This window comes from Erinaceus europaeus, chromosome 7 (genome assembly GCF_950295315.1).
Source record: "Erinaceus europaeus chromosome 7, mEriEur2.1, whole genome shotgun sequence".
NCBI classification, from domain to species: domain Eukaryota; kingdom Metazoa; phylum Chordata; class Mammalia; order Eulipotyphla; family Erinaceidae; genus Erinaceus; species Erinaceus europaeus.
Window position 1 is genome coordinate 51,324,818 of NC_080168.1, and position 21,895 is coordinate 51,346,712.

Below are 21,895 nucleotides of genomic sequence, written 5' to 3' on the forward strand. Positions count from 1 at the left end.
GAGAAAAATATATGGTTACTGGAAATGGTGGAGTCACTGTGCAGGTGCCATGCGCCAGTGATAACCCTGGTGAAAGAAAGAAAGAAAGAAAGAAAGAAAGAGAGAGAGAGAGAGAGAGAAAGAAAGAAAGAAAGAAAGAAAGAAGGAAAGAAACATGTTCCCACTCCAGACTTTCACATTTGTTTTCTCTGCCAAGATGTTGCTACTCAGGTTTTTAAATATTTTTTTACCATACAAATCTCAAATGTCACCTCCCCTGATCCCTTCCCTGACAAGCCTACCTTAATAAACCCACAAGACTTCTTTCCTCCATGCTACTTTCAGCAAAGCACTCATTGCCCCTCCAGTAATACTGTTAGTTTAAGGACATTTGCTTATCATCAGTCAATGCCCCTTCATCCTGTCTCTCTTAGTGACTATCTCCAGGACTGTGAACAACAGTTGCTGATATCCAAAAGACATGTAATATTTTTTTAACTGTTAACTGAATGAATAAATAAGCAAGAAAGGGTGTTATTTACTAAAGGAAGTTTCCAAATCTCTGGGGACTACCTTTGGAAACTTAATTGTACTGAGCTAGTGTTAACTTTGCTGATTAGCATGTTACCAGAACTGCATATGTTTATCTTTCAAAACTTGAAGAAAACTGTTTAGTTCTTTCTGTTCTTTCTTGTCAGTGAAGGCTGAGTGAGGTCAAGCTGATCGCTGACACCCTACTATGTGCATGGTGAAAGCTCCACTCAGCTGCTGTTACCACACTCCTAAGACAGGACTGCCCTCTCCCCATCTCTGTCTGCTAGGGATGGATCAGATGGGAGTGCTGTACCTCGAGATATGTTAGTTTGTTTGCTGGTACCTGGAAGATGTGAGGAAAGAAAGGGTGATGAGATAGCAGCCCAGAAAGAGATAAGGAATGTATCTGGCAGCAGGCAGAAATTAATCCCATCAGCTGTTTTCATGTGGCTTTAAAGCATTTTCTTCTTAATTGCAACTGACATCTGCTGTGTGGAAATAACTCATCCATCCATATATTTAATAACTATATATTAAGGGCTTATTAGACATGCTATATGATAGCCTCTGGGCATACAAAAAAAAATGAAATAGGCACTGTCTTGGTCCTCTTAACTATGAGGCATGCCTCATGTTCCTGTGGCCATCATAAGACATCACACAGGCAGTTTCAAGACCAGAGAAATATGCTTTCTACTAGTCTAGGGGCCCAGAAGCCTGGACTGGAAGTTTCAGGGTCAAGCTCCCTCTGGAGGCACCAGAGAGAATCTTCTCCTCTCCTAGCAGCTTCCTGGTCTTGGAATGACCAGTGAGCCAGCCTTTGCCTCCCTTTAAAGACCTTCACTTTTGTGTCTCTGTCTTCGGGCACATATAAATCACTGGATGTAGTCTTCACCATGCTCATTTAAGATTATCTCATCACAAGAGTCTCAATTATGTCACAGTTAGAGGTTTTGGGATTTAGGACATGGGCAGCGCCTTTGGGAGGGCCACCATTCCACCCAGGACTGTGTGCATATGGAGTGCAGAAGGTGATGCTGTAACCTTGAGGAAGGGGACCGAGTTCAATTCCCCAGTAGACGGTATGCCTTGAATTTATGGGTTGGATCTCTGGCATAAAAGCAAAGAAAGGGAGGGAGGGAAGGAGGGAGGGAGAAAGGAAAAGAGGGAGAAAGGAAGGGAGGGAGAAAGGAAGGGAGGGAGAAAAGAAGGGAGAAAAAAAGGGAGAAATGATAGAAAGAAAGGTGTGTTAATATGTATTAGCTGTTGCCCTGCACCAGGCACTCTGGCATATTCTGGCATAACATGAGGCAAAGTGGCCCTGGCTCACAGTGCACCTACTACACAGCACTGGTCACAGGATAGCAGGAACAGGACACAGGCAGAGCAGGAAATTCCTAGGAAGGTAACAGTCCAAAGGGAGCAGAGAAGCTGTGTCAAAATGAGAGGGTGAAGAGGCTGCTCTAAGGAAAGGCTTTCTTACTGTGTGTGTCACTGTGGTGAGGCGGGGGGGGGGCTTGGTGTGGACCCCCAGACCGAACAATTATTTTCTTCTTCTCTTTCTTGGTTTTGAGAATGCCTTTCCTTACTTCTTGTTCTTGTCTCATCTAATAATTTTCTCTCTTTTCTCTTTTTGTTTTTATTGGATAAAAACAGAAAAATTGATAGGTAAATGGAAGAGGAAAAAGGGATAAAGAGAAAGAGGAAGAAAGAGAAACAGACACCTGTAGCACTGCTTCACTGCTCAGGAAACTTCCTCCCCGCAGGTAGGGACCAGGGCTTGAACCTGCATCCTTGCACATTGTACCATGTGCACTCTATCAGGTGCACCACTGCATGATTCTTCTAATAACTGTCTTGACTACTCTCTCCCCTCCAGCTCTTCTGACAAGCCCTCATTGGCACTGCTCTGCAGGCTCTGTCCTTGACTCACTCTGCTCAGCCAGTGCTCATTCTCTGCAACTCCCCTACCACTGGGATGCAGCCCCCTCTCCTTATTAAAGAGCTCTCCATGTCTGGCCCTAAACATTCTCTTCAACTTGCTCTTAGCCCTGCTGCTCACTAGACATCCCCACTTACATGGTGCCACGTCCAAAGTTTTACTCACTGTCACCAAGCCTGTGACAAGTCAAATTCCCCTTGTCATAAGCCTTTGGATTAGCATTGAAAGAATCAGCAGTGCTCACTACTATTGCAGGAGGTCACCGAACACTTGAAAAGGCCTTGGACTTGATGTTTCATAGAAAGTGAGACTGAGGAAGGGAAAACAGCAATTTGCAGACTGCCCCTGGAGGAGTGGGACTACAAAAAGAAGAGAGGGAGAGGTGGGGTCAAGCCAGGCAGTAATTTACATAGCTGTGTTTCAAGAGACTTATGTCTCTTCAAAAAGTTAAGTTGTCATGCCACAAAAGTGCTACAATTCCCTGACTATGTGGCCCCCTTAAGCTTCCCTCTATGGCAAACTCAGCTCTGCAATATGAACCTAACGGTTGGTTTCTGATTCATTTTATTTTGCCCTTGATTTCTTTATATCCCACATATGAATGAGGTATTTGGTATTTATCTTTCTCATAGAGATTTATTTTACCTAGCATAACCTCTGATTCTATCCATGTTGTTGCAAATGACAAGATTTCATCTTTTCTTATAGCTGAGGAGTACTCCATTTTATCTATACCACAAAGCCTTTATCCACTTATCTGCCATTGGGCACTAGGGTTATTACCATACTTGACTATTGTAACTAGCTCTGCGGTGAACACACAAGGGCATACATCTTTTTGAGTTAGTAGTTTTGTAGTCTTTGGTAGATATCTAGGTGTGGAATTGGCAAAGCAGCATACTATCCAAATGAGCTGCTTTGTTAGCCTAACGGTTTCTTTTTCTGTACACCTTCACCAGCACTGTTGTTTATGATATTTGTGATACAGGCAGTGGAAAGAATGCTCCTGTGTGTTGGGTGCTGGTGCATAACACTTAATGGGCCTGGCTCCTTGGTTTCAGATGCCAGGGGAAGTGCGTTTGAACATGCATACACATTACCAGTCATAAAGACCAATACCTCCTCCAGTATATTTCCAAACATCTCCTGGGAATCACTGAGCCAAAGGGACTATGCCAGCAAGGAGACAAGCACTGATAAATCAGCAAAGAAAATGAAGTCACTCCTGGGCTGGAGAGACAGCATGGTTATGCAACCTATTTTCATGACTAAAGCTTCTGTGGCCCCGGGATCAGTCCTCAGCACCACCATAAGCCAGAGCTGACCTGTGCTCTGGTCTCTCTGTACCTCTCTTATTAAAAATAAGTAATATATATATTTTTTTTTAAAAAAAAATAAGTCACTCCTGAGGGCCAGGCAGTAGCACAGTAGGTTAAGCGCACATGACGCAAAGCTCAAGAATTGGCATAAAGATCCTGCAGGGGTGGGGGGATGTCACTTCAAAGGTGGTGAAGCAGGTCTGTAAGTGTCTGTCTTCCCCCCCTTGTCCTCTCCTCTCTTGATTTCTCTCTGTTATATTCAACAACAGCAGCAATGGCAACAATAGCCATAACAGCAAGAGCAACAAAAAAGGAAAAATGGCCTCCAGGAGCAGTGGATTCATAGGGCAGGCACCACTGAGCCCCAGTAATAATCCTGGAGACAAAAAAAAAAGTCACTCCTGAGAGCAGATCCTGCTTCTGGAGGGCGTGTAAGGAGACTGAACAATGGGTCCCCAAAGAGGTCTGATGTGGTAGGTGTGAGCTGTTTGTGCTTTCAAGCCACAGACTTGTTGTGAACTATAGGCATTCACTTCCTTACTCTGAGTGACAGTCTGTGGACCTCCCAGCCTTTGCTCCCTTGCCACCCCCACTGGAGCCTCATAATCCCTCAGGGCTGCCCATATGACCCTGTCTGGGTTCTCAAGGTCAAGGATGGGGAAGACTTTTTCTTATCCAGTCTTCCCATCTTCTGAGTATAGGAGTGAAGGCTAGAGGCAGGGAGACACCACAAAACTAGAGACTCTCATAGACCAATCCAATGTCACTGTGTCAGTGAACCATCTGCTCCAGAGCCACCCATGTTTGGACACTGCTATGAGACATCAACAAATGCTCTTTTGATGAAGCCATGATGAGCAAGTTACTACCTAAACATCTTGACCTTTGATCTCTGATGAACAAATTCATCATCTGTAAAATGTAGACAAATTCAGTGAAAGAAATGAGTGAAATAACATAAGATCATATAAAGTCACTAGAATCCAGAAAAAATATCTAGCTTTAGATCAGGTGACTAGCTCATAGCTTGCCAGAACTAATGAATGGCAATGTCAGTTATCTTCCTCCCTAGAACTCATAACAACCCATGGTAATGTAGACAGGTTTTGTTTCTGTAAAATAGAATAGGCGATAATTTTTTGTCTTCTGAAAACGGAGTGAAACTAGCCTTTAATATTATTCTCATGCCTATGAGACTCCTAAATCACAGAGTCAAAATATAACTCTGAATAGGATATAGAGCTAACATTTAAGCATGAGGCAAAAAGACAGAATCACAGAAGATGCTGATAAGGAAATAAAATTCTATGGTGCGCAAGTTGCAATCCAAGGAGCATTTCAGCAGTATCAATGCAATCTACTGAAAATAGCTAGTGACATTCAATAACTTAACTGCCCTCCTGTATCTGTAACCCATTTCCACGTCCAAGTAAATTTAATCTTTCTTTGATCTAACAATTCACTGTTTCATCTATATCAACTTTTAAATCTATCAGTGACCCTAGATTTGAGCAGTATTTTTTCTGTTGTATTTTCTTTTTCAGTGCTCTTATGTTTCTGATTTATAAACTATGGTATCAGTATGGTGAGATCACTGGTGATTGCATCTCTGTAGAGATACAACACACTCAGCTATCCTTCACCACCTAGAACAGCACAAGGGCAGCACATAACAGGGAAAAAAATAAGATTCCTTTCTTTCAATGACTTAGATTAAAGTCTAGTATGAAAACACAAGCTAGTGGTCACTATCAGCCAATAGTTCACCAAGCACTGGGCACATTGTTCATAAGGCTTATTACTACCTCAGAAGTAGGTGTTATGTTTGTCCCCATCTTGTAAATAGAAAATTTGAGGCCCAGAGAGCTTTAAGAGCATAAGTAAGACTTCATGACTAGAAATGCACAGAGCTCCAGTCTCCTGGTCCTGTGGCCAGCACACTGCGGTTCCATGTTCCAGTGATACACTCTTACTTCACTGGAGAGCATGTAAGAATTAATGGTTTGCTATGGTGAGCAGCAAGGAAGTTCACTACCCCTACTCTAACCCCTCCACACCGCTATCCCAGATTAAGTGTATAGTCTATACAATCAAGTTGTCCTACTTCTTGGTATTTATCCAGAAAAGACCAAAACCATTAATTCAAAGATATATGCATACACACACATGCACACCCATGTTTACTGCAGCATTAGTTGCAATAGCCTAGGGGAAAACTACATTCCCATGAACTGGTTGAGTGGGTAAAGAAGATGTGTAATATATACAGAATGAAATACAACTCAGGTTTAAAAGAGATCAAGTCCTGTCATTTGCAAGAATGTGCATAGATATTATACCCTCATGAAATAAGATAAAGACAAACATTACATAGCTTCACTCAAATATACAAAAAGAAACCAAAGTAAAGAAGATGGACGAACTAATGAAACAGACATGAACTTTTAGACTCTAAAATCAATTATCTGTTGCCAGAGGGAAGGCAGAGGGCAAACAAGGTAAATAAAAACACCGGGTAGAGCACAAGTTACCACGTGCAAGGACCAAGGTTTAATCACTCAGCTCCCACCTGGGGGAGTCGATGAGGGAAACTTCACAAGTGGTTGAGTAATACCTCAGTGTGTGTGCGTGCTTCACCATCAAAAGTTAAAAGTGTGACTGCCAGGAACAGTAGAGTCATAATGCAGGTACCTAACCCCAGTGATTTAATAGGGACAACTGTACAGTAAAAGATAGAACTAGATTTTTAGTGGTAAATCTAACAGTATATAAGAATATTGAGTTTCAGTGATGACACACCTAAGACTTATGTAATGTTGTAATGTGACATTATTTCAATTTTTTTAAGTAGTGGCTCTTGTGCTTTCTAACATGGAGCGCCTGAATTTCTGATCACCGAAAGCAATTCCAGGGGCCTTAGTTTCCAAGCACCTGGATTTCCAAGTGGCCAGTCTCTTCAAAGTAAACTCTAGCTCCACTCTGCAAAGAATGTGATGTACTGGCTAGCAAGGGACACATTGCACCTTAGCAGGTGGAAAGGTCTGGAATCCAGACAGACTTGAGGGCTATACTACTGTACTATCTATCCATGGTGTCTTGGAGAGCACACCCACCCTCTCCCCAAAGCACAGCTTGAGTGAAAACTGGGGGAAGAAACCAACTTCCAGGCAGACGGTGATTCTAGCTTGCATGCCCCTCTCATGGCACTGACTAGAAAAGCAACCATAAAGCTTGAAAGTCAAATCTATTTGGATTTAGAACTAAGCCCTATTATTTTACTAGCTATGTGACTTTGGAAAAGGGACATAAACTCTCTCAGATTTAATTTTTTCCATCAACTGAAAAGAAATACTACTTCTTAGCTCACAGGATTACGTAAGAATTAAAATGTTCATTCACATAATGCCTGGCACTGGCACCACTATCTTGTTATCTTAGCTCTGCTACCCTCTTGCTGTTTCTATCTCTGTGTCTTCATTCTCTTCATCTGGGACATGTTAATGTTTCAGTTTATGCTTGAATTATTCTATCCCAAGGAATACCATGAGACAACTAAAATAGCAAAGTAAAAAATTAAATGACACCAAAAATGAGGGTCAAAGTATATCAGCAGCCAGCATGCCATTCTGGTTTCAGGATCATGTAAGCAAACAGAAGGGAAGTGTCTACTTAGAAGTGACCTGTAAGCACTTGTGGTAACCCTCATCTCTTTCTCCAAACATGCTGAGGGGGTGGGGGAAGGTCTGTCATGGAGGAGCGAGGAAAAATGGTAGCAGAAGTCCTGGTTCAATTCTGAAATGGGGCTCTCTGCACAGAAAATGAGTATTGTTCAAATCATTGCTCTGTATTGCCAAGCAATTTACAAAGAACCAAAGTGATGGAATACAGAGTATAGACTCCAGGGGGACTTTAGTGAGGGACAAGACTTGGAGCATGACACATGTTGTGGCACTGAACTTTACCCTGATCAGCCCATCTCGCTCCCTACTAGACCTTTTTGCTCAGCAGGCCCTTTTCACCTCCATTCCTGCAGCATTAAGAGAGGGAGCCATGTTCTTCTTGCCTGATCACTGGAAATATCTACTTTGCTTCCCTTCCTACCTCCTGTCCAAATCAATCAATCTCTTTGATCCTAACACCAGAGATAAAACAGGGGTCAGTGGCTGTCATTCTGTATCACCACTCCTACTCCCCTCACCTAAAATGCCTGCTTACACAGGACATTCCAAATTATTTATCTTTAAAATGTTAAGTTGGCCCAGGAAGACAACTGAGACAGTACACTTGATTTGTCATGGACATGACACAGGTTCGAGCCCAGCCCCTACTGCACTAAGGGAAGTTTCAGTGCTATGGAGTCTGACTCTCTCTCTGTACCAAAAAAAAAAAGTTTCCTGGGATGTTGATGCTTCAATGATGACCAAGAAGTAAAACAATAAATATTAAGTGAATCATAGGAAACAAAATTTAAATCTCATAAATTGAGTTATGTAGCTTAAATTATGTGTTTGCCCAAATTTCCAAGCTAAAGATAACAGACTGTCTTCAGTGCACTATGAGGCAGAAACATGGTCTTCAAAGTAGGCACCTTTGGGACTTGAACCCCAGTTCCATCACTCATATGCTATCATGTCCTATATTAGTTACTTTACCTCTCTGAGCTAAAATCTGAAAAACCAGGCAAGACTTCGGCAAATCAACAGGACAGTCTCCTAGAAAGACTTGGAAATATGTCTATTTTCAGTTCATTATTTGGATTCAGACTGGCATCCTGAATCCAGGATCTCAGGGAGAATAAAAGCAATTATAACAAGGCAAAATAAAATAGACTCTTTATACTCAGGTGGGGAACTGCCAAAAATCACCTCATACATTTTTAAACAGGTTCTGTTACTATTCTAAACAGTCTTGTTACAAGAGCCTAGCAGTTTTTCCTGAGTGCAAGCTTTTCTATCACCAAATAGGCCTGTGTAGGCTGTGGTGTGGCTGTGTCGATGAGCCTCCTCAGTTTCCCTGATGGGGCAAGACCAAGGCTCTCATCCACATTTCAGGCCTCTCCCTGGGTGTCAACTTCTTGGTTGGTCCCCAGTGCAAAGGTGTCTTTAACAGGCCATAATTGCTATTCAATCTCTAAGGTAATTTCTTTATTTTTTGGTGTCAAAGTGGCCTGGGACTTCCTACATGTGAAGTATTTGTAATCTACCACTGAGCCACATGCTTGGCTCTTTAATTACACTTTTTTTCTCCCCTGCAAAATGAACCTGTTCCATATAACCTTCAACTGTGCTGACCACTCAAAGCACTCAGTGTATTATCACAATCAACAATTACTCTGTAGTTGACAGATTCTTGTCCCCATTACACAGGCAAGGAAACCAAGGCTTATAGTAAGTGGCTGGTAAGCAATCCAGAGCCCCCCATCTAGGAAGTGGTGGATAAAACTAGCTCTACCTACGGATTCTGAGCTTTCCACTGTTCTCTCTACTAGGTCCTATGCTCTTTACTGCCACAGATGAGGGGCATTTCCTTTTAGGGAAGCAGATCACAGATGTGAACTGGTGAGCTATTCTATGAAAAGGAATGAATATAAGTTCAGTGACCAGATGCTGAACTCCTGCCTCTCAATTTTTGTAAGAAAAAAAATTTAAAAACCTAAAAAATTAACAGGGACTTAAAGACAGTTTGAGGCCAGAGGCATAGTTCATTAGGTAAGATGTGTGCCTTGCCAAGTCTACTACCCCCATTCCAACCCTGGGCACCACATTGGAAATGCTGTGACTCCAGTGCTGTGGTCTCTCTGGCTCTCTTTCTCTAGCTCTCTGTCTGAATGATAAAGCAGCCTGGTGTGGTGAAATTGCACCGGCAAGGCCCTGGCTCTATCATATATACCCAAATCAGTTAGAATCTTTTTAGCTAGAGAGAGAGAAAGGCAGAGAGAGTGGGGAAGAGACCACAGCACCAAAACTTCCTTAAATGCAGTGGAGGGGCTGAGCTAGAACCTGGGCTGCACATGTGGCAAAGCAGCACACTATCCAAATGTGTGTATTCTGCCAGTTCTGGAATTATTATTTAGCAGCTTCCACCAAGCAAACAGAATAAAAAATCTTACTATCCCTACTTTGTTTCATTGTAAGTCCCCTGAATTGGATAGTTTAGTGCAGTCTTGCACAAAGACATTTAATAAGGAGATTTTACATGTCACATACATACTAAACTAAGTTAATATAGAGCAATGATTACCCATCTCCTACAAGGAAGAGACAAAATGGAAGGATGATTTATAATCCTTCAGATGGTGGCTACCCCTTAAAAATTATGCTTTAAGTGTGTTAGGCCATGTTTCTTAGATTTTCAGCACTAGCTCTTATTTCAAATGTGTTGTCTTATTGCTCCATAGTTGATTCACTGTTGTCACACTCTGTGTCCTCATTCTGTGCTTGTAAAATATGGTCATGCTGCTTTAAAAGAAGCTTCTATTAAATCAAGGTTGGATTTTGAATTAGAAGTGTTTTATTATTTGAAACTTGCCTCTAAAGCTTATTTCTCTGCCATCATGCAAATCATTCATGCCTTGAAGGTCCCTTCAACCAGTGGCTAGGGTTGTGGTACCACTGTTCTCAGAGCCCCTTGTTCCCACTGAGCCACCATTCAGACATCTATGCCTTAATCACTGAGCCTTCAACTCTCCACATTGCACAGTATCAGGAATTTTCTTTGTCCTCTTTCTACCTACTCCCTAGAAACTTCTCTTCAGGTCACAAGTCAGCTAGATGGTTGGGGTGGTGCCTCAGCTGCAGAGCACAGGATTTGCATAAATGTCAGCAATTGATTTAGTCAGCTATAGATTTAGGCCAATTTATAAAATAGCCAAAGAATCATTGCCTGATTTTAAGCCAATGACTTATCCATGGGATTGTCAACAATCTCTCTCCCCCAATCAATTCAGGACTGCCAATATGATCAAAAGGGTATATTATTCTTAGTCATACAACATCTACCAAAATGATTTGACAGGAGGAAACAATAGGCAGAAATATGGAACCACCACAAGTTTACACTTGGAAAGGCAATAGAGCACATGACCTGAGAAGTCAATAAGCAAAGTCAACATCTTGATTACCACTTGCTGGTTGCATCATTTTAGGTGTGCGAGAACGCCAGCTATCCAGACCTCTAATCATTTGCTTTACCGGATAAAACTGCATCACATCCGGGTGAGTGTGAGAGCTGGTTGCATCATTTTGGATACATCATTTAGTCTCTGAGCCTCAGTTTCCGAATGTGTAAAATACAGATAGATAATAAGACTAAGATCACCAGGTTAAGAATATTAAATAAAATGGTTGAGAAGGTATCTCATTAAGGCATAGGACTTGAATGTCTGAGGTCCCGGGATATTCCAGATTCAGTCCACAGCACCACCATATTCCAGAGCTAAACAGATCTAGTCTCTCATTCATAAAAATAAACAATTTTTAAAAGAAATAAGGGGAGGCAGTCAAAGTACTAAGTGATAAATACTAGCAAAGCATCTGAGATAAATATACCAATAAATAAAGGAGCCTTTTGTCTCCACATGGTCTGCACCTTCTTAGTATTACACATTGTTCCTATGTGTTTATTAAGAGAAGTAATCCAGTTCATTCAATAAAGTAACACAAGTTTCATTTTTCACTGTAACCTAAGCAAGAGAAAAAAAAAAAAACACTTTCACCTGTTGTACTCAAAATAAGCACACATTTACTTATGATTTTAAAATTTGGTTCATCCACTTTGGCATTACTCCAGTGCAATCCTGTGCCCTCAAAATGCCACTAGTAAAAAATAATTTACTCGGGACAGTGGTCTAAAAAAATCTAAGGCAAGATCTCAATGGGATTTTACAAGTCAGCCTACATTTAATTCCATCCTGCTTAACTTACCTCTCATTCCTCAGCATGGCCAACTTGTACCAACATGTTTCTTAACATCTTTACCTGAGTCCAGGTAAAGAATGGAACAGTATCCTTCACACATGATCCTGAAGTCCCTCCACTTAGTACTTTCCATCTGCTCTTTCCTAGACTGAATACAGGGAGCTCCTCAAGAAACACTAGTCATCCCTGCCTGCTGCCCACAGATGGCACTAGCGATCACACAAGATGCTACTGACTGCTAAACCTTGTGCTAAGGTGCTTCTCCGCTGGCCAAGGAGCAAGCTCCTGTTGTGTGTGTGAGGTTTCAATCTGTTTACAATATGTTTCTTTTAAGCCCTAAACAAAAGACAGTTTTCAAGATGTGAAACATATAAGATGAAAATGCAAAGCTAGAAATAAAGAAAAAAGCCAAAGTGAGGAGAAATGATACTGTACTTGTGAATCGAACCATTCTGAGACTGTATGACAGCAGAAGACAAGTCACATGTGAGAGGTGCTGTGTGCAAGCAACAGGCAATAATCAGCAAAGCAAAGCAAATCCCCACGTGAATAAAGAAGCAACAGGAAAACCAGACAGCCACGAGCAAAACACTTTTCCTTGGGGGTAGAAGATATTCCTCAATGGAGGAGAATAGAGGATTCACTTGAGACCCTACAACAGCAGTCTTTAGTCCAAATGGCATAAAAAAAACTGTCTGGAGTTCTGCTGAGAGCCCTGAGGCACAGGATCGCCTTCACAGGTGGGGCCTAGGCATCTGTATCTGCTGGGAGAAAGCTCACCAGGTGATTTTAATGTGCAACAGTTGGTTAAGAATCCATGCCTTCTGGTCTAGGCGGGGGGAATGCGACCGAAACAGGTGTTGCAGATTGTAGTCCATTCATCTACACAGCTCCACCTGCTGCACCTTAGCACATAGTCCCTGCCCTGTTAATATTTTTGAAACTAAAAACTAGAAATTACCTGCCTTAAGGGGTTTGCTTGGTTGATATTTGTGAAACCCTGGTAGCTAGCAGAAGGGAACTTGAATTATGGATAAAAACAAAGCAGACTTTAATGCTTTTAAAGAAACATTTGACAAAGTTTATTACCAAGTTTATCACAGATCTATAAGCTTCCATACCACTTGGTCATTTTGGTAAATCTACTTACAAGCAGACACAGGAACCTGTTCAAAGCCACAGGAACTTCTAGGTGTAAGTTTTTTCTTTCATGTGTGCCCAAACACTTAACAGGCATCCTGGTCTCTCCACTCACCCCAAGCACCCTTCCCTCTTTTAGTCATGACTGGAAGGTAGACGAAAGCATTTCTCAGCCCTCATTGTAGCCCCCCCCCCCAGCCAATCTCTGCCCAGCCCCTCTTACCTTGTCTGCCATTATCATGGAGGAGCCCCCATGGATGCCCAGGATGGGGGTGAGAGTTTGTGCAGAAATAAAATCGAGGATCTGGGCAATAGCTTCCTGATCAGTGTCGTCTGCAAACACCACGCCTTGGATCTTCCGGTCTGACATGAGATCACAGATGCGGGTGATAATGCTCTTTGGGTCAGTCTCATTCATGGCGACCAGCTCCACTCGGGGAACCACAGAGAGATGGTGGAAGTCATCTTTCTCGTGGGCATCCTTGATGGCCACCTCGTCCGAAGTGCCCACAAGGATGACTGCGATGCCGATGCTGGGGGCACTCTTTTGAGAGCGTGCTTGGCTGCCTGACACAGCCAGGACCGCCAGCACCAACCAGAACTTGGGAGAACAGCACTCCGCTTGGAGCTTCATCTTCAACTCGTCCACTCCCTCAAAGGAAAGAGAAAATGATTAAAGGTTGGCCCACAACCACCACCTGTGTTTAGGGAGGCTGGGGTTCCAAGCTAGCGGCCTTACCTGCCTGCTGTTACAGATTATCAAGCCTAGCTTGTCTTTTTTTCTATATTTATGCATTTATTTTTCCTTTTGTTGCCCTTGTTTTTATTGTTGTTGTAGTTGTTGTTATTAATATCATTGTTGGATAGGACAGAGAAATGGAGAGAGGAGGGGAGACAGAGAAGGGAAGAGAAAGACATCTGCAGACCTGCTTTACCACTTGTGAAGTGACGCCCCTGCAAATGGGGAGCCGGGGGCTCAAACCGGGATCCTTACGCCAGTCCTTGTGCTTTGCACCACATGCATTTAACCCACTGCACTACTGCCCAACCCCCCCCCCGCTTGTCTTTTTAATATATTTATTTACTGTACAGAGATTGAGAAATCAAGAGAGGAGAAGACAGCTAGAGAGAAAAAGAGAAACCTACAGCACTACTGTACTGCAGGTGAGGACTGAAGGCTTGAACATTGTGTCATGTGCACTCAACCAAGTGACCACTACCTTTCAAAACCAACTTCTGTCTTCTGGTCCCATCTCTTATCTCTCATGTCTATTCAACAGAGCTGAGGAGAGTGGAGAAATTCAAAAGCATCAGGAATCCTTGAGCAGAATAAAAGATGCTCTTGCTATAGGCTTCAGCAGCAAACAGACAAGGCAAGGAGGCTGCAGGTGGGCCAAGCAGTCTTGCCAAATGCACAAGCACTGGCGTCCGCAAGGGGACTGGAGGTGTGTGTGGGGGGGCAAGTCTTGTTCCAGCCACCTTCCATCACAGGCCTATGAGAATGGGAGAGGCCCAGCAAAACAAGCAGCCAAGTGGGCTTAGCAGAGGCCAGCTGCAATATGGTAATCTGGGTATAAGAGCTGCAGACACCCCACTCCATGCTCCTATTGCTTTTTCCATACTCACCTCAGAGGATAGTGCCCAAATAAAATTTTCTACAGCAAAAGTTGCTCCATGCCTCTATATATATCTGACTCTTAATTACTTAATTAAAAGAGCTGTGGGTAATACTAAGTTGACTGTAGCTGGTATGCATGCTGGTTTTTTACGATGTGCACCTGAAGCTTACATAATGCCATAATACAATTTACTCTAAAAGAAAGAGAAGAAAGGAAGAAAGGAAGAAAGGAAGAAAGGAAGGAAGAAAGAAAGAAAGAAAGAAAGAAAGAAAGAAAGAAAGAAAGAAAGGAAATACAGACAGACATGGGGCCAGGTTAAAGTCCCTATTCCCTACCTGCAAGGGAGAAGCTTCACAAGCAGTGAAGCAGGTCTGCAAGTATCCCTTCTCTCTCTCTCTCTCTCTCTCTCTCTCTCTCTCTCTCTCTCTCTCTCCCTTTCTCTCCCTTTCCCTTCTTCCCTTCCTCCCTTCTTCCCTTCCTCCCTCCCTCCTTCCCTTCCCTTGCCAATTTCTCTGTGTCCTATCAAGTAAAATGGGAGGGGCAGGTGGAATGGCCTCCAGGATCAGTGAATTTGTAGTGCCAGCACAGAGCCCCATCAATAAACCTGGCAGCAATAAACATGAACAAAAAAATGTTTTTTAATTTAAGTTGCTCTTTACCATAACCAGGTGAGGAGAACATAAGAAATAAGGTAGCTTTTCTCTTAAACGTGGAAATGAAGGCTCAAGGAAACTAAGAAGTCTCAGACCATAAACTAATTGAGACTACCAGAACCCAGATCTTCTTACTTTAAGGTCAATTTGCATTCCTTCACAGTGAACCCCCTTCCTCTGGCATCAACTATTGCCAGGAATAGTTTCACTCGGATTTGCTTATGCATCAAGAGTATGTTGGTTTGGACAACTGCTACTGCTCTCTGCAGTTATGTCAAAGCCTCCTTTAGAAATGTTTCAGCTTTCTTTTCGGATGTCATCCTCTAACAGTGACTTCTCTAAAATGACCAACTTCACCACTGCCTTTTACTTACAACAAACCCTGTCGTTTCACTTCCACAGCTGCCCCTGGCCTCATACCATCTTATGAGTATCAGTAGGATGTAGTTCTCTAGCCAGTGTGTCTTTACATTTCTCTCCAAGCTGTAAGAACTCCTCTGATTTAAATTGAATTGATCCTGCTTATGTTGTTTTGATTTGTTCTGAACAATCATTTGTTTTGCATCTGTTATGGGCTGTGCACTGCATTAGGCATTTTCTCAAATGCAATCTCTTTGGTCCTCATAGAAAGCTTATATGTTAGTCATTTTATTTCCATTTCTCCAATGGAGAAACTGAAGCTCAAAACAGTTATGCAATTTTCCCAAGGTCAGTAATACTATAATACCAGCATCCCAATCTATAAACACTGCATTTTTAACTCCAAGGAAATTTTCTACAATTTGTACCCAAAACCAGAAGTAGGGATTCTCATTTTCCACTAAAAGAGAGTGTAACCAAGGATAAAAATACAGCTTAAAAAATAAAAATGCTTCTTAATATCTCCTGCTTGTTTGAAGAATAAAAGGGGAGGGGCCAGATCAAGGAATCAATACTTTGAGAGCTTAGATAACTAGATGAAAGCAACAATGGAGAGTGTTAGTGGATAAAAGGTAAGAAATTGCTCAGGCTCACTCTAAAGGGCATTAATAATTAGGGTGTATGGTGGGGACATTTTGTGGCTAAAGAAGCACAAAATCCAGCCCATTCTTGGCAGAAAGCATTTTGGAACTCTGGTCGCTGTAGTCATCCTTCAGTCCTGCCAAAGAGGAGACCTGTATCGACTGTTTTGTTTATCTCTTGATGGTTCACAATTGCACAAAGTTTACTCCAGACAATTCTCTGGTGTCATGTCTCTGTGGAAACAGTGACTGCATGAGTCTTAGAAATCTGCACAAGTGAGCCACAACCTGAAGTCAGAGAGTGGGACCTAAATCCCCCCTTGCACCCTGGGAGTTTACAGCAAAGCAACAAGAGACCAAATTGGGCAGTACTGAGTCTTCATCTCAAAGAGTTATTGGCAAAACACCAATGTTCACCTGTTAAACTTACGAACTGAATCTCAAGGAGAACCAAAAGATTCAGAATTTGGCAAAATCAGTGGCTAACTTCACTCGAGGGGAATCCTTATCTCACAGTTACAAGTCACTAAATCAGATTCCTGCACATTGAAAAGTGGGCTACTCTGCCATGACAGTTTATTAACTTTAATGCACTCTCCACTCTCCCACTTTGATGTTTTATTTGCTCTCTTTAAAATATCTCCTGTGTGCCTCTGTTTCTTCTCACACAATATATTATACTTTGTTATGCAGTGGCTAGTTGTGACACTCAAAGAATAGAATTTGGTTTTACTGAGTGTCTCTTTTATACCCAGGACAGAGCAGAACACTTTATAAAGCAATACGTTATTTACGGGAGATACCAGTAATAGAGGGACCTCGAGACAAACAAGAAGCTGCTCTGAATACAAACTCAATTTCACACATTAGAAGGGGGTGAGCTGAGAGAAAGCATGTAGTCCAAGATAAGCAAATTGGCTTTGCTTCTCCTACAGACAGACCACAATTAGTCGTAATGCACCTGTTCTGTGAATGTGTCCTCCGCTGTGCCAAACTTTCCCCTCCCCCAGAAGAACTGAGCATTGTTTCCTCTGGGCTCTTGCCATGGTCTGTCTGTATGTGTCTATTTCAATGCCTGCAATGGTCTTCTGTTGTCATTCCAGCTATCTTGATGAGCTCGAAATCTTCTGGTAAGCAGGGACTTTTTCAGTTTTGAGAGCATATATTGAGCACCTACTACTTATCAGACATCACTCTTGCGCTAGGCATGCAACTAATGCAGGTGTCATCTTCCAAGACCACAGTCTAACAAAGATACACAAAAAAATACCTGGTCTTATTTCTAGCAGTATCCCTAGAGTCTAGAAGGGCCTTGGGTACAATAGAAAAGGATTCAATAAATGGTAGCCAGTGAGTTTCTACCATTATTGTCAATGTTTTGACCATTTCTGTCAATAAAGATAGCCTATTTTATACATCATATGTTTATAGTAATATTTTACCTATGATCTATCACATATCAGATATAAATACTGCCAAACTAAATATCATGTATTATTAAATCCTATGTAAACACGGTCATAATCTTCCCTAAACCACAAGCAGGAGACTAATATTCTTGATCTTTAATACAACAGCTAATAAAGGATGGTAACAAGTTTCAGACCACAGTTTGTCCCCCAACTTTGCTCTTTCTATTCTGATACATCTCAGTATATCTTAGTGTCTGAGTGAGTGAGTAAGTGAGTGAGTGAATGACTACCCCCAACAAACCATATCATAGCATCAATATGTACCAAAGGACAGGAAGCTCACTGATCACTTTCTTTATTTCCTCAGTGATGAAATCAGGATATTATATCTTGTTGTATGCTTTACATTGGGTTCTAGTTCTCCCCCACCAAGAGAATTAGATCAGTCCAGTTAATTTCACGGGCCCGCTTGGCCCCGCCCCTAGGGACCCCCGCCAGAGTTCGGGAGTGCGAGAGTTGGAGAGTTCCGAAGTACCAGAGTTCCAGAGGGACACAGTTCCTGAGTTCCAAGAGTTCGAGAGTAGGAGAGAGTACCTGAGTTACAGAGCAAGAGAGAGTTTCACAATGGAAGAGTTCCAGAGTTCGAGAGTAAAGGAGAGTTCTAGAGTTCCTGAGTTCGAGAGTAAGAGAGAGTTTCACAGTGGAAGAGTTCCAGAGTTGAAGAGTTGCAGAGTTCGAGAGTAAAGGAGAGTTCTAGAGTTCCTGAGTTCGAGAGTAAGAGAGAGTGCTTGCGCCACCGCAAAGAGACAGCAGAGTTCTGTTTGGTGATTAGTTTGTCTTAGTTAATGAATCGTTGTTCCTGAATAAAGAAATACAGCTTCCCCGCCCAGCCGTTGTCTCCGCGTCTCTGTTCACCACCGCGAAGCTAGACCCGCCCGGCAAGAGCCTACGAATTTTAACAACAATATCTAACCTACATACCTAAGTCTTTGTTAGGATCAAGTCATGATATGTATATGAAAGTGCTTTGAAGAATATAAAATACCCCATAGATGCAAAGGATGTTACTTTCAAGTTTCTATAGAAGCTGTTCAAGGAGCCTAGCTATTTATGAAAGCATCAAGTCAGCATGTGGGAGGTGGGGGTGAGAGATTGGCAGACAGAAGTTAAGAGGAATGTTAAGAGGAACTCATAATGGATGGGGTGGGGTGGGGTGGACAAGAGATACTAGCTTTCTGACTGTTGTATCTCTCTGGAGAGATGTCATTGTAATAGCTTCAGGGTAGCAGCAGACCCCACTGCCAAGTTACCCATCATGAAGGAGAATTCAATAGTCATTCAGGACAGGGTCAGTGATGAGAATCAGCAAAGTCAGCATCCTCACATCATGCTATGAATTCAGACAACAGGGTTCATGGGCAGAACCAATGACAGAACCAGAGTTGGGTAGCCTCCAGATCCTCTGCCTCTTTGACACTTGAACTGAGTGGTTCCCAATTCACAGCAAGCAGAAGACACAGTGGCCTGTGCTCCTGCCCATTCCTGGCTCAGGGATCAATAGCAGGAACCAGTCTATATGTTGCCATCAGTGGACATCAAGTAAGGCACATCTGAGGAGCTAGGTCAAGTCTGACCTTGTAGAAAATTCACTCCTGAGGCAGGCCCAACAAAAAGAATAAAATGCAACTTAATAGATGATTAAGTCACGTTTTCTAAGGGCCATTCTTTAATTCAGTCAAGATGCCATTTGGAGCAACCCAATTAGAGAGATTTCTTTAATTTGATTAGGGTTTGATAGGCAGTGAATAAAATGAAGATAAAAGCGTCTGAACTAAGAATCAGATCCAGTAACTTAAGCTACCAGTAAAGTCAGAAAGACATGATACATATGCCTTAAAGTCTGTCAAATTAGAGATATGGGGAAACTAGGGATCTCACAAAGAGTGGCTCTCTGCCCCCTATCTCATCCTTCTCAATTTATCTCAGTCTCTAGTCAATAAATAATAAAATATTTTTAAAAATTCAAAAACATATATACCATATGGAAAAATAATGTCTATAAAAATACCTTACTACTTTCCAAAGAATCAGTTTGAAACAAAGGCCAATTTTCTATATCACCCCACTTCACTCTACCAAAATAAAAGTAAAATAGGTTTACATGGTTTTATATATGAAACATAATGTTTAAAAAAGAAGTGAGCTTTTCTTACATATGTTCAACAGTATCATAAAGGAAAATTAATTCTAAAACCAGATGTTATAATACAAGAGAACTTTATCACAGACCCCTCTCACTTATGAATAAAAGGCAAAAAAGCCTTAAACACTATTAGCTGTCCAATACAAACAGTATCAATCAAGTATAGTTTAAACCAGGAATATAAGATGGCTTATATCAGAAACTCACACACTCTCTCTCCCTCTACATTCACATGTCTACATATATGTATTTTTCACTACATAGATTTTTCACTACATAAGATTAAAGGATATATGTACATATATTTACCAAAAATGAAGAAAAAATTTAAGGGAAATATCTGTTCTTATATAGTGTTTTTGACTCAGAATTCAGACCCAAGGCAATAAATGTGTTCCCCACCATTTAAAGCAGGAAATCACTGAAGTCACACATCTACTAACTAGTGTCATTCTGAGATACCAGATCAGTATCTATTTCTAGCAAATTAAAGAAAATGCCACTTATACTCAGAGCTACTGGAAATCCAGTTTGAATCCTACTGATGCAGTTAGTGTACTGAACATAATTGGAACATTGTGGAAATAATCTGAGAGCACCAATTTCTGAGTTCAGTTGACTTTAAAACAAAGTTATCTGAGGGTCAACAGGAGCTGAGTGGTTGAAAATACATCTTACCCTGAGCAAGGACACGGGTTCAAAGCCAAGTTCCCCACCTACAGAGGGGAAGCTTTATCAGCTCTACTGCATTATATCCTTTTTGTTCTTATTTGGTCTAAGGAGAGCTATGACCTGAGCTCCTTCCACCATTCATTCCTACAACACTTCCTGGGATGAAGTCTTTCTTGCCTTTCTGTTGGAGCTTTTCTTCCCTGCTACATGCCAGAGCAGAGGGAGAACTTCTGCTGTTACACAAGTTCTTGGCATCAGGGTTGGTAAAGGATTATAAATCATGTTCTTTTTTCTAATTTTTTTTTTAGTTTTTGTTGCTGTTATATTTATTTGCTAGATACAGTCAGAAATTAAGAAGAGGGAGTCCAGCCTCAGTGCAGGGGGTTAAGCGCACGTGGTGAGAAACTGAGAAGAAAGGATGAGATAAAAGGAGACAGAGAGACACCTGCAGCACTGCTTGACCATATGCAAAGCTTTTCCCTTGCAGGTGGGGACCGGGGGTTCAAACCTGGGTCCTTGTGCATTGTAACAGGTGCGCTCATCCAGGTATGCCACCACCTGGACCCCATACATCATGTTCTATGAGTGCATTTTAATAGAAATTTGTAATACAGACTTGGATGACTATTTGTACACTTGCAACAGACACTCGTGTTTTTTTTCTCTTTAATATTCTACAAGAGCAGACACCAAAACTGTTCAAAGTTTCTCTTCTAACATCTGCACATGGTTCTTAATTATAATTAATTTATATGCCTCCAAGGACAGTGTGGGCAGCCCTGCTGAAATCCAAACCTTTTGAAACATGACTCTGATTATTACCATTTGGCAGCAGATTGGGGCAATTGCATATATTAGTTTAACAGCAAAATAGCATTTTCAAGTGTTAATAAAAATTATTGGCTTGTCACTGACTATTAAGGGGTGTGAGCAGTGAAAATGGGTGATGGTAATAAAAATAGAAGCACAGACACAGAGCAGTGTAGAAATCTCAACTAGTGGAGGTAGGGGTACAAACGAAGATACTGAAGGGAAACATTGGGGAAAATGAACGGACCAACAAACCTATAGACAGCCTCCCAAAAAACACAGGTGTAATGAATCTACTATAATAAAGTTGACTCAAAATTCAAGGTTGAGAAAAACCATGGCCAACCCCACCCCACCCACAGGTAATCTGGTCTACTGCCTAAGTATATTCTAAACCACTGTAACCCTTCAAAAGCAGTATTCTGTAAATACTGGGTTGTGGTGGGCAGAGCAAAGCTGATTTACTTTTCTTCAGTCTTGCCTCAGCTTCTTTACTTCTCTGAACTTCAGACCCCTCATCTGTACAGTGTGAGTTAATAATTGTTTTTACACAATCACTGTGAAGACTGACTCATTTGGGGGGAGGGGAATATCACATTAAAAGTTTTCTACATATCAAAAGAAAACTCCACAGAGTTAAAGAAACAACCCAGAAACTGGGAGAAAATATTTGCACATCACATCACACATCTGAT

General features: G+C 41.7%; 1 protein-coding gene across 4 annotated transcripts in view; it reads right to left on the minus strand.

Moving 5' to 3' along the window:
* Positions 1–21,895, minus strand: part of GRIN2B (glutamate ionotropic receptor NMDA type subunit 2B) — a 494,586-nt gene that overhangs the window by 324,083 nt on the left and 148,608 nt on the right. For all 4 annotated transcript variants that reach the window (XM_060194403.1, XM_060194405.1, XM_060194404.1 and 1 more), the window contains one exon: positions 13,054–13,482. In XM_060194403.1, the coding sequence (XP_060050386.1) occupies positions 13,054–13,464 (411 nt within the window). In that variant the 5' untranslated portion in view covers positions 13,465–13,482. The remainder of the gene's footprint in view (positions 1–13,053; positions 13,483–21,895) is intronic.